This window comes from Balaenoptera borealis (genome assembly GCF_965194805.1).
Source record: "Balaenoptera borealis genome assembly, chromosome: 14".
Lineage (NCBI taxonomy): Eukaryota > Metazoa > Chordata > Mammalia > Artiodactyla > Balaenopteridae > Balaenoptera > Balaenoptera borealis.
Genome location: NC_138875.1, coordinates 70,803,391 through 70,816,812, shown reverse-complemented (window position 1 = coordinate 70,816,812; position 13,422 = coordinate 70,803,391). Strand labels below are relative to the sequence as shown.

At 54.8% G+C, this 13,422-nt stretch overlaps 1 protein-coding gene across 1 annotated transcript; it reads left to right on the top strand.

Annotated features, from left to right (window-relative positions):
* Window positions 1-483: 483 nt before the first annotated feature.
* On the top strand, window positions 484-13,422 carry LOC309610710 (putative SEC14-like protein 6). Its single transcript, XM_082353900.1, is given in 10 exon segments — window positions 484-3,235; window positions 4,466-4,509; window positions 5,364-5,768; window positions 6,277-6,372; window positions 7,551-7,611; window positions 7,706-7,801; window positions 8,146-8,252; window positions 8,328-8,467; window positions 8,559-8,628; window positions 8,632-13,422. Coding segments are annotated over 10 exon segments (1,398 nt in total). The 5' UTR covers window positions 484-3,012; the 3' UTR covers window positions 8,788-13,422.

Genomic DNA, 13,422 nt, shown 5'->3' with positions numbered 1-13,422 from the left:
ACATGCTGTTCCCTCTACGATAAGGCCCCCTTACTTTTGGAGGCCTAATACTGCTATGTGTTTTCAAAGCAAGCTCTGCCTCTTCCTCTGGGTGCCCTTCCCTGACAGCCCAGCCCCCAAGCTAGCTTAGGGCCACCAGGCTCCCCATCTCAGCTCTGCTCGCCCAGGGCCAGAGCTGTGGATTTGCTTGTCTGCGAGGCCCTCCAGGATGCGGCCCGGGTCTTATGGAAACAATAGGCCTCCAGTGCCCAGACCAGTGCCTGGCACACAGTCAGTTCTTAATAAATGTTGAAAGACAGAGGAAAGGGAATTCTCTGGTTGTCTGGTGATTAGGACTCTGTGCTTCCACTGCAGGGGTCTCTGGTCTTATTCCCGGTTGGGGAACTAAGATCCCGCATGCCACATGGTGTGGCCAAAAAAAAAAGAGGACAGAAAAAAAGGAAATAGGGAGAAAGAAAAGAAGGAAAGAAGAGAGAAAAGAAGAAAGGAGGGGGCTTCCCTGGTGGCGCAGTGGTTGAGAATCTGCCTGCTAATGCAGGGGACACGGGTTCGAGCCCTGGTCTGGGAAGATCCCACATGCCACAGAGCAGCTGGGCCTGTGAGCCACAACTACTGAGCCTGCGCGTCTGGAGCCTGTGCCCCGCAACGGGAGGGGCCGCGATAGTGAAAGGCCCGCGCACCGCGATGAAGAGTGGTCCCCGCTTGCCGCAACTAGAGAAAGCCCTCGCACGAACCGAAGACCCAACAAAGCCAAAAATAAATAATAAATAAATAAATAAAGTAGCTATAAAATTAAAAAAAAAAAAAAGAAGAAAGGAGGGAGGGAGGGAACAGGTAAAAAAGAGAGAGTGAAAATAGGGCAGAGGGGAGAAAGGGAGCTATTTTGCCCTTGAGGGCCTTCTTCATACTTGTCCTTACTGACTGGGGCCTATGTCCCTGGGAAAGATAATAGATTAGCCAAGGCACACAAGTGCTGGAATGAGTTCATTAGCTGAAAGCTCACATGACACTGGGGCGGGACACAGGTCAGGTAAGTTTTGACAGGGGCAGGTAGAGGCAGGGAGTCTGGAGAGTGGGTGGCCCTGGGCACCTGCGAGCACAGAGAGCCATATAAGAACTGAAAAAGGAGAGGTGGCCGCTCCCAGCTTCCCTTGCCATCACATCTTTGGCAAACTCTTATTGAGTACCTACTGTGTACAGCGTGCCACAGTGGGAGTGCTTTTCTCAGACAAGTGCCTACTGCGCGCAGGCCCCGTGCCCGCAGCACTCACTGGACTGGGACTCACTTCCCAGCAAGTAGAACCAATTAGAAAAGACCTTGCAGAAGAGGAGGGCTTTGATTATAGGCCTTGAGAGAGGCAGGGATTGGATGCAGGGTGTTGCAAGGAAGGGCATTCCAGGGAGAGGGAACAGGGTAAGAAAAAGCTGGACAGGTAATAGTGGAGAGGCAAGGGGGCTGGAATAACGAGGAGAGCAGGAGAAATCCGCTCAGCACGGACAGCAAACGATCTTCTTGCGCTCTAGGCTAAGGAGTTTGCAGTTTCTCCTGAGAGTGACAAGGAGCCAAGGGAGGCTTTGGAGGAGGCACAGGACTACTCAAAGGTGGGCTTCAGAGGTGCTGGGGTGGGGAACCAGGGAGAGGGATGGGGGCCTGGGCCAAGGAAGGAGCAGGGGAGGGTGGCCCACACTTGCCCCTTGTGGCTAAAGCTCTAGCCTATGGGTCTGTGGGGTTCTAGGGAGACCTCGCCCTACAGGAGAGGCAGATCCACTCCAGTTACCCCCGTGCAAGGCCAAGGAGGGAGCATCTCGGGCTCAGCGAGGCGCCCCAGGTGTGTGCTCTGCTTGGTGCCGGCATGTGAGAGACAGAGTCCTGAGTAACCTCCAAGTTCAGACAGTCCTGATTGTCACCCAACTGCTGCATGGCTCGGGCACTCCACTTCCGTCTTCCAGGCTCCAGGAGGAACAGTAAGGGGTTCGCAGAGCAGGGATGCCTTTGGCCGAGAAGCAGGCACAAAGCCCAACACATGGTCCCAGATTAGAGCTGAAGCTGCTGGTGCCCTGCCTGTGTCCCCTGCCCTTATCCCCTCAACCTCACCAGCCCCCGAGGCCTTTCTCCAGCCTCCAGGGCCACAGGTGCCAGCAGGATTGTCAGTCCCTGGAGCAGCCCTCAAGCAAAGGTGTCTAAAGACCCTCAGACCCTGGGCGGGACTCTGAGGTGAGCGTTCCACACTGTCTCCCATTATCCCCATTGGGATCGACTTGTCCTTATTTTCTTGATTACTTCCCTGTACAGCCACCTCCCCACCTCTATCTCACTTCCTCACTCTCCTATTTGTGTTTCCCCGGATCACCTCCGGAATAAGCTCCTTGCACTGGAGTGCTTATCCCAGACAAGTACCTATTGTGTGCAGGTCCCGTTCATGCAGCATGATCCCACGTATTCTCGTCTTGGGCTCTGGCTTTCTGCTTGTCCAGGGGTGGCGGAGCTGACTGTAGCCAGGAGTCTCCTGTCACCCCTCACCTGAAGGCCAGGTGTGGCCCAGCTCAGGGTTGCACATCCACCTGCTGGGTCTGGGTCTGGGAAGTCTCTCCTCACCCCCGATGCCACATGCCCTAAAGGCTGTGATGAATCATAGGCAGTTGCTCCCAACACGCGGGGTGGTAATTGGAGCCTGGGACATGTCGGGGCACAATGACAGTGGTTTCAGACCTCTGTTGGGTGTGAGTGGTGGCCTTCCTGGCTCAAGGAAGCGTCTGATGGGACTGCAGGCGTAGAGGGTGGGGACTGAGAGGCAGGGTAGAGAGCAGCCCCTTGTGTGCGTGACAACAGGCGGTGTCACTTTCAACATGCTGTGGGGCAAGCATTGCTGTCCTAGTTTCACGCATGAGGATTTGAATCTGGGCCAGTCAGGTCAAGGTTTGGTGCCTTAGGCACCCAGCAAGGAATGGACCCTGCCATGTAGGGACAAGAAGCCTGGCAGGAAGAGGTGGGGCTTCTGGGCAGGGGTAGGCATGGGCGGGGCTGCCAGCTGGGCAGAAGACAGGTGTTCTGCAGGGAGCCACAGAGTGGGGCCCGCACTCGGGACCAGCCAGCTGGACCCCATACCCACCACTGTAGGGGGAATGAGCGGGCAAGAGGGTGAGCTGAGCCCATCGCAGGAGAGGACGCTAGCCCAGGTGAGGTGGGGGAGAGAGCCCTACACCGGCCTCAATTTCTCCTTCTGCCCCAGGAGAGGTAGCCCCCAAGGCCCCTGAGGTCCCTCTGAGCTCTGCACTCCCGGGTCTCTTCTCAACTCTGAGGGTCTTGGTGGCCAGACTCCACACTGGCGCTGTCCAATAGAAACATAACACAAACCACAAATGCAAGCCACATATGTCATTTCAAATTTTCTAGTAGCCACATGAGAACAGGGAAAAGAAACAAGTAAAATCAATTTTGATAATATATTTTATTTATTTATTTTTTGGCCATGCAGCACGGCTTGCGGGATCTTAGTTCCCCAACCAGGGATTGAATCCTGGCCACAGCAGTGAAAGCGCCGAGTACCAACCAATGGACCACCAGGGAACTCCCAATAATATATTTTATTTAACCTGACAGAGCCAAATTGGTATCACTGCAACATGTAATCAATATAAAAATGATCGCTGAGATTTTTTTGCACTGTCTTTATTTTTTTTTTTTAATAAATTTATTTATTTATTTATTTTTGGCTGTGTTGGGTCTTCGTTGCTGCGCGCGGGCTTTCTCTAGTTGCGGCTAGCGGGGGCTACTCTTTGTTGTGGTGCACGGGCTTCTCATTGTGGTGGTTTCTCTTATTGTGGAGCACGGGCTCTAGGCGCGCGGGCTTCAGTAGTTGTAGCATGCGGACTCAATAGTTGTGGCTCGCGGGCTCTAGAGCACAGGCTCAGTAGTTGTGGCACACGGGCTTAGTTGCTCTGCGGCATGTGGGATCTTCCCGGACCAGGGCTCGAACCTGTCTCCCCTGCATTGGCAGGTGGATTCTTAACGACTGCGCCACCAGGGAAGTCCCAGGGTCTGATCTCTTAACAACTTTTTTGGAGCATTAGGAAAAGGGCCCCGGGCACAGCTGGGTCCCCAAGGCCTTGGCAGTGGCCTTGGGCGTGACAGGGACTCGATGTGCTGTTTCTCTGGACACTTTCTCTTCCTATCTTCCTCCTGGGTGGTGGCTTCTCTCTCCGCTTACCACCATCACCAAGGCCTGCCCAGGGGCACACCCACTGCCATCAGCCCAGGGACTCAGGGGGCCTGTACCCAAGTCTTCCTGGGGCTCTGGGTACCTCAGCTCTTACCCTGCCACACTGTGGTTCCCCATGTCAGGAAAGGGACACTCTGAGCAAGAGGAGGCAAAGCCGGGTGGGAGGGTGGAGTGGGGCCTCTTTCTTCAGACACCTGGAACAGGCCCCCAGGATTCTACAACAATAGTCTGTCCCCTTGTTGCAGCTCGGAGCTTTGACCTGGAGAAATCCGATGACATGCTGTGGAAGGTGAGGGCAACACCACCCCGGCCGGCCCTGTTTCCTACCCCAAGTCTTCTGAGATCTTCCTTTCTTCCTGTCTTCCCTCCTTCCTCGCTCCCTCCCTCTCTCCCTCTCTTCCTTCCTTCCTTCCTTTCTTTTTCTTTCTTTCTTTCATTCAATGACTGTTTATTGAGCCCCAAAGGTGAGTCTAGCCGGTGCTGGCACTGGGGAGAGTGCAGTGGTAGAAAGAGAGAGAAGAGAAACCAGATAAATAAGTAGACAAGACGATTCCTGAGAGTGGAAAGTGTAACAAAGACAGTGGGATGGAAGGAAGTGAGGGAGGTCAGGGAGGCCTTCCTTGCTGAAGGGCGACATTTTGGCTGTGGCATGAGTGCCCGAAAGGAGGCAGGCAGGTGACGATCAGAGGCTGAGGGCACAGCCGTGCAAAGGCCCCGAGGTGTGGGCAAGCTGGAGTAATCCAGGAGCACAGGAGGTTGTGTTGTAGAGAGAAAGGGGAGAGATGCGGCTGCGTGGGTGGCGCAGGCCCATGGTGGGGGCGGGGGTGGGGGGACTGCAGGCCACCGTAGGAGTCTAGGTTTTTGACTAAGGAGGACTGGAAGCTGGGGGGTGAAGTCTGACTCCCAGAACTCCCTGGGAGACCATGTGGGGAATGGAGGGTGGTAAGCAGGTGGAAGGATGCAGGGAGAAGCAGCTGCACCTGTAGGCCTCACCTGTTCCTTTCTGAGATTTTTCCCTCCTCATCCATGTCAGACCCACATCTCCTCCATTCCCCTCCTGTCCACATCCCCAGTTCTGTGCCCGTGGAGCCCCAGATGTCCTGGCAGGCCCTCAGTGGTTGTAGGCAGAGGGGCCTGGCCTAGTGTCCCTGGGTCCCTGCAGAGGCTTTTGGCTCAGGAGGGGTCTTCGGCTCCTCCCATGTCTCTGTAGCATGTGAACTTCAGGAAGCAACAGGATCTGCACAACATCCTTGCGTGGCAGCCCCCAGAGGTGAGACCCCCAGCGCCCCCAGCCGCCTCGGAACCCAGGTCTCCCTCAAACCCACACCCCCTCCCCAGCCCTCTCTCTCGTGCATACAGGTTGTCAGGCTGTACAACGCCAACGGCATCTGCGGCCACGACAGCGAGGGCAGCCCCGTGTGGTACCACATCATCAGAGGCCTGGACCTCAGGGGCCTCCTCCTCTCCGTCTCCAGACAAGAGCTGCTCAGGGCCGAGTTCCAGAGCTGTGAGCTGCTCCTGCAGGAGTGTGAGCAGCAGAGCCAGGAGGTAAGGGTCCCACGGGGCCCTCCCAGCCCCCCAGGCAGCCGCAGCCTGGCACCCTCCAAGGCAGCCCCCGGCACTGGGCACCCAGAACCCACCTCCCTGGTCTCCTCGGCTCCTCCCAGCACCTCTGAGCGTACACAGGGTTCAGAGGCCAGTAACCCGCTAAGTGGTCCACGCTGGGACTCACTGCCCCCAAAGCCCAGCTCCACCCACCAGGCCACGCTGCCCTCTGTGGCCTCATTTGATGGAGGAAGACAGGTATTTCAGCCCCACTGGACAGAGGAGGAAACTGAGGCACGGCGACCTGCCTCCCCATGGACAGATGTGGGAAGGGTGCCCCTTGGGATGGCCCCATCCCCCTGTACCTGGCTTCTTGGCATGAAACCTCCACGCCAGGCGGAGCCGGGATAAGCCAGGCCAGTGCCCTGGGCTCAGGCCCGGCCCCACCTCTGGTGGGGTGTGGGGTCCACTGACCCTCATGGGGGTCTCACTTCCCATCATTCCCTTGCACCTGGGGAAGAAAGTGGAGAAAATCATAGCTGTTTTTGATTTCGAGGGGCTGAGCCAGAGGCATCTGTGGAAGCCAGGAGTGGAGTTTGCCCAGGAGGTGAGGGAACCCCACCAAGGGGGGCAGGGTCTCCACCCTCCTGGGCCTCTGCCCCTCGCTTGCTGATGTGGAGTGTGTATGGGGGGGTCCTCGCTCTGCCCACAGGTTTGCAGCTCCTTACTTGCTGTTTGCAGGGATATTTTCAAACCCACAATCTCTTGGGGCTGTGCTAAGTCATACTCATCACCCCAATGTCACCATTTCATGTCCAGCAGGTCACAACAACAGGTGACCTGCTGGACATGGTCCCCAGGCCTGCCAGGGTCCCTGTGGATCCCCTTCCCTCTCATACTCCCTCCCCGCTCCTCCCTACAGGCCCCACCCCCTGCCCTTGGCTTGAGCCCCTCCCCCCATCCTATTTGCTGCTTCCTCTGGGAGGCGGCTGGAAGCAAGTGTGCTCTGAGAGCCCTAAGGAGGGAAGGGAGGCCCTGACAAGACCTGGGCTCCCGGGGCAGCCAGCCTGCCTTTTCTTTTCTTTCTGCTCAACCCAGGATAGCAGAGAACCTAAACTTTAAAAAATTTTAACAATCATCAAAACATACTAAATTGAGGAAGCCAGACACAAAAGGCCACATATAGTGTGATTCCATTGATATGAAATATCCAGAATAGGTAAATCCATAGAGACAGAAAGCAGACTGGGGGTTACCCAGGGCTGCAGGGAGAGGGAAGTGGTGGGGGTGGTGACTGCTAACGGGTATGGGCTTCCTTTTGGGGTGGTGAGAACATTCTGAAACTAGACAGCAGTGACGGCTGCATCACTCTGTGAATAGACGGAAGACTACTGAATCGTACACTTTGAAAGGGCAAAATTTATGGTGTGTAAATTCTATCCCAATTAAGAAAAAAAAGGCATGTCTTGCAACTTTGAATCTTTCTTACGCTAAAAGTGTTTTGTTTCTGAAGCTGAACTATTGTCTAAACCACATGGAGGGGAACCTTCCAGAGTCCTGAGGGGGATTTTCTTACTCTGCAGTAGGTGGGGTCATCCCCTTGAAATCTGTCAAGAATTTGCACTAGTGGCTTCAGGAGGGTCTGTGACTGGGACCCAACAAACTGGAAAGCAGCGGCTTCTCTTGTCTGGGTGGGTTCTGGGTGTCTGGGGGGCCTTGGGGGCCTTAAGGGGGCAGCATTTAAGCACCTGTAGCTTGTGCACTGACCTGAGTTTGGCCTCACAGTTTCTCACAGCACCTGAGGCAAATTACCCTGAGATTTTGAAAAATATAATTGTTGTGAGAGGTGAGTGAACCAGCCCGGGATATGCATGAGTGGGGGGCAGGGGATGTGGAGGCAACAAGGCAGGGAACTGAGACCCCAGGAGACCCTGAAACAGTGCCTTTCTCGGCTTCCAAGCTGTTCCCAGTGGCCTTCAACCTGATCAAGCCGTACATAACTGAGGAGATGCGCAGGAAGGTGGTGATTCCTGGAGGTGAGTGAGCAGCTCTGGCCTCCTCTGCAGCCCGAGCCTGAGCTGGGGGCTGCCCCTCTGCAGACCTGACAGCTCCTGCATCCGAGGGCACCAGGCTCAGGGACCCACTCCTCCAGACCCACTGCTCTGGAGGACCCACTCCGTTATGGCATCAACTGTTGAGGCCAATGTGTCCACATGCCAGAGGGCAGAGGGGCCAGGAGGGGTCCGTCCCCAGGGGCACCAGGAGGATGTGGGAAATAGGGGGAGGGAGCCATATGGCACAGGACAGCCCTGGGCTTGGCCCAACTGTCCTCAGTTGAGCCTCCCTGATCCCACATGGAACCCCACTTTTGCCCCCACAGACAAGTGGAAGCAAGAGCTGCCCAAGTTCATCAGCCCTGACCAGCTGCCTGTGGAGTCTGGGGGGATCATGGCTGACCCCGATGGCAACCCCAAGTGCCTGACCAAGGTGCAGGTGCCCAGAGGATGGGGAGGGAGGGGAGACGGCCATGGTCTAGTGCCCACTCACCCACCCTCGCCACAGATCAACTACGGGGGCAAGGTGCCCAGGAGCTACTACCTGCGCAACCAGGTGAGGGTGCAGTACGAGCACCAGGTGACCGTGGGCCGAGGCTCCTCCCTGCAGGTGGAGAACGAGATCCTGTTCCCAGGCTGTGTGCTTAGGTAGGGATGGCGGCCACTCCACACCTGGGCATGGTTGGGAGGGGCCCGGAGCCCAGGCAGGTGGTTGTCAGTGGGGCCCTGTCCCCTGCAGGTGGCAGTTCTCATCGGACGAGGCGGACATTGGCTTCGGGGTTTTCCTGAAGACCAAGACGGGGGAGCGGTAGCGGGCCGGGGAGATGATGGAGGTTCTGCCCAGCCAGCGCCACAACACCCACCTGGTGCCCGAGGGTGGGAGCCTCACCTGCCTCCAGGCCGGCGTCTGTAAGATCTATTGGGTTCACTGGAGTCATTTTCCTCCTCATGGCGGAGAAATGATCTGACATCTCTTACCAGTCTGGCCTCTCTGTTTGCTCCTATTTCCAGATCTCAGGGAGGGTGTGGGAGTCTGTGCTAGCTCCTAGATCCCACAGGCACCAGGGACATTGGTTTCAGGTGTTGGATCTTATGAGTGGCCCCCAGGTGTGGATACAAGGGCAGAGACACATGGTGGAGAGCAGGGTTCACAGCCGTGGACTCAGCTCCTGGGAAGCCCCCTCACTGCACTCAACAGGCTAAGTAAGAGACAACTGGAAAACAGCCGTGGGCTCAGCATCAGGGCTCCCAGCCTGTCCACATGTGTGGACCACCCCACTTTGGGAATCCTGAGGAGATGACTCTTCCAGGTTTTTGTTCCCCCATTCCCAGGCTGGCGGTCCAGTGGTTAGGACACCATGCTCTCACTGCCAAGGGCCTGGGTTCGATCCCTGGTCAGGGAACTATGATCCTACATGACCCCGCATGCTGCGTGGCAAGGCCAAAAAAGAATTTTTTTAATTTAAAAAATAATAAATTAAAAAAAAAGGAAGTAGCCAGAAAGGAGCTGTTTAACCGAAGCTTGTTTCTTTGTTCATCCATTCATTCATCAACGGTTATTGAGTGTCTGCCCAGCACCAGGTACTGCAGGCCCTGGGGACCTCGGGGAGACTGGGCTGACCCGACTCTGCTAATAGGAAGCTCGCCTATATTGAGGGAGGCAGAAGTGACTCCAATGATTATCAAGTGGGCGTGTCGTCACCACGTGTGCTTGGAGGGGCAGGAGCCAAATTCTAGGGGAGCTCCCAGCAAAGAAGCCTGATGGGGAATCAGATGTACTTTGCCCAAGGAAGGGACCCTTGAAGGGAGAACTGAGAGATGTGGGAGGGTGACCAGGTGCGGACGAGCCTTCCAGACTGAGGAATGGGGTGAGGGTGGCTGTGGGGTATTTGAGGCTGGAGGGGTGCCAGAAGGGCTCTTGGGCGACGCTCTCTGATGTTTACGATTTCTTTGTGAACTACTGTGTGTACACATTTGATAATTATTAATAAAACCATTTTATAAGGCAGGTTACAAAACAGCCATGTTGTTTGTCAGGAAAGAATGGCAGAATCTTGGCAGGAGACCACAGATCAAAACTCTTACTCAGAATGAGGTGGTTGGAAATACCCAGGCCTCACCTGTCCAGAGGAATGGAGGTGGGGCCTCCTGGTCCCAGCACATCTTCTGGCTGGAAAGCCCCACAATCTTCTGGTGGTGGGAGGGGGGGGGATGCAGGTGAGGGACCTATAGGGGTTTTTTCAATGCAGTCGGAAAGGCTCTCCTGCCCCCCAACTTTTCACCCCAGTCCAGCTCACCTTCCAAGAGTCCAGGTTAGAGGGGACACCACTGTGGGACAGTCACGGCTTCACCAGAGTTCCATGGCACAGCATTCTACAGTTTGCACAGCCCCTTTACATGCAACCCTGAAGGAGATGGGAATTATAGCCCCATTTTACAGGTCCAGTAACCAAGGCTCACCGAGGGGGAGAGCCTTTGCCAAAGACTCCGTGTGCAATGGCAGAGGTGGAGCCAGGTAAACCCGGGTGAGCTCCCAGCAATGCCCCTACCCTGCCTCTTGCGGGAGGAGAGGGTCAATGTGGGCAGGTGGGCCCCCGCCAGGGAAGGCCAGCCTGGGGCACAGGGCACACAGTGGGACAGAGCAAGGAGCTGGGTTCCTGGGGTGGGGGTTAGCGGCCCAGAGTCTGGACAAAGCTGCTTGGACATTTGTGCCTCTCAGTGGGACGTGAAGGGACCAATTCCACTCCACACCTACTGTGCACCAGGCCTGAGCTGAAGCATCATCCCCAGTTTACAGAAGAGGAGAGTGAGGATCAGGGCAGGAAGTGACTTGTCAGGTCACACAACATAAAGAGGAGGAGGTAAGATGTGAACCCAAGTCCATCTGTGCAGACAGCACGGGAGCTTGACTGGAGACTTCAGAGAGGAGACGGCTGCAACGGGCCTGGGTTGCAGGGCACTCAGGTGACCATGGTGACCTCACCTTCAGCCATCAGAGGGCGGTGTTGGGCCAGCAGTGCCTCTGTCCCCGAGAAAGCAGGAACACGGCCCCTCAGCATTCTGCTCATGAATGCAGCGCGGGTGGAGACCCAAGAAGCCAAGCTCACCGGGCCCAGGCTGAGTGGGGCCGTCTGGAGTAGCAGAAAGAGGTGGTCTGACCAGGGTTCAGATCCTGGCTCTGCCGCTTGCTGGCTTGCTTTCTAAATACTTCTGGACTTCGTCCTCCCCACAGCCACTGCCCTAGTTGGGGCCTCTGTTGTCTTTTGCTTGGATTATTAGAAAGGAGCCCATGAGTTTCCCTATGCCCATTGTTACCCCCTTCCATCCAAACTCCACAGAGCAGCCAGAAAAATCTTTCTGAAATGAAAATCTGATCACATCCTTCCCTGCATAAGCCCTTCACTGTCTCCCCATTTTCCTCTGAGAGGGACCATTGTCAGTGGTGGCTGACAAGGCCCTCTGGGACCTGACCACGATACACCTTAACCCCTGTCCACCCAACAACCCGAACTCACCAGTTCATCAAGCTCCTTCCTGCCTCCCTGCCTTTGCTCATGCTGTATCCTCAGCCTGGACTCCCTCCCCAATCTTGCTCTGTGCCCCCTCAAGGTTCCTGGAGTCCTCTTCTGGGAGGCCTTCCCTAGGCTCCTTCCCCACCCAGCCCCCAGCAGAATTCAGGTGCCTTCTCTGCACTCTCGGAGCAGCTGGACCAGTGCACATCATGCAGAGGAGTCATCACCTGCCTCGTGTCTGACTCCTATTCACCCCTGCCCACCAGGCCAGACTGCGCTCCCCAGACACTCAATAAAGCCTTGCAAAAATGTGATATCATTTACTGAGCGCCTGTGTCGGCCTGCTGCCCCATCTACACTCTCTTGTTTAATCTTGTGTCAGCTTTGAGAAATAAATATAGTCATCCCTGGAAAGTAAGGGAAGTATGGCTCAGAGACACAGTCATTTGCTCAGTGGTGGTGCCGGGATTGGAATTCAGGATGTCTGGCTCCAGAGCCCTGAGTCCCCCTCACCCGTCCACCTTCTGGGTCATACCAGAAGCACAGCCACAGGGCAGAGGCTGGCAGCGTGACTCAGCACTCTGGAGAGACCCAAGGAGAGGGTTGGGTGGGGCAGCCACAGAACAGACAAGGAACCAGAAAGGATGGGCTCGCCTAGCCGTGCCCTTGTCCTGGAGTTGAAGGCAGGCTGGGTGAGCAGCCCAGTAATAACCGTAAAAGCCAACACTACTGATTGCTTACCATGTGCCAGGTGGTGGGTGATGTACCTTATTGGCCTTTTCTAACCATCCCAGTAACCTTATAAGAAGGGAATGTTATTAGCCCCAATTTACAGATGAGAAATCTGAGACTCAAGCTCACATAGCACATTTGAGGGGAAGCCAAGATTCAAACCCAGCTACCCAAGCCGGTGTTTCAGCACCATACATTTTTTAACTATTTGAGAATTATTTTCTCAATGTTGGGAGAGGAATTACAGCTGCTTGGCAGTTTGTTTGCAGTCACCCCCAGACTCAGCCTCCCGCACAGTAGTCTTGGGCACTCCACGTTGCCCAAGAATGGCAATGAAATCAGAGACCAGTTTGACATGAAGAACTTGGAACACTCCATGCCCTTAGGGTACACCGTGGTATTGTGAGAAGGGGTGTGCTAGCTCCAGCCCTGGACAGTGTATAAGCTTCTCCACTTTGCAGCCTCCTTAATAATCCTCCCCCATGCTCTTATCACCATAGCAATCCATTCCTATGGTAAGCAACAGGGGCATCTTGGCAGAAAACATAAGGGGAAAGCTTCATAACAATGGATTTGGCAATGATTTCTTGAAAATGACACCAAACACAAGAAACAATAACAAAAGAAACAATAGATGAATTGGACTTCATCAAAATTTAAAACTTTTGTGATTTAAAGGACCTATCAACAGAGTGAAAAGGCAACCCACAAAATGAGAGAAAATATTTGTAAATCATATATCTGATGAGATTAAAATCCAGAATATATAAAGGACTCCTACAAGTCAATAATAACAACAACAACAGCAACAAAAACTCATTTAAAAATGAGTAAAGGGGACTTCCCTGGCAGTCCAGTGGTTAAGACTCCACGTTTCCACTGCAGGGGGCACAGGTTCCATCTCTGGTCGGGGAACTGAGATCCTGTGTGCTGCACTGTGTGGCCAAAAAAAAAAAAGGGCTTTCCTGGTGGCGCAGTGGTTAAGAATCCACCTGCCAATGCAGGGGACATGGGTTCAAGCCCTGGTCCGGGAAGATCCCACATGCTGCAGAGCAACTAAGCCCGTGCGCCACAACTACTGAGCCTGCACTCTTAGAGCCCACGCCACAACTACTGAAGCCCGTGTGCCTAGAGCCCGTGCTCTGCAACAAGAGAAGCCACCGCAGTGAGAAGCCCGTGCACCGCAAGGAAGAGCAGCCCCCGCTCACCGCAACTAGAGAAAGCCCACGGGCAGCAATGAAGACCCAATGCAGTCAAAAATAAATTTAAAAAAAAACCAAAAAACAATAAAAATGGGTAAAGGACTTAAATAGACGTTTCTCCAAAGAAGATATACAAATGGGCAACAGCACATGAAAA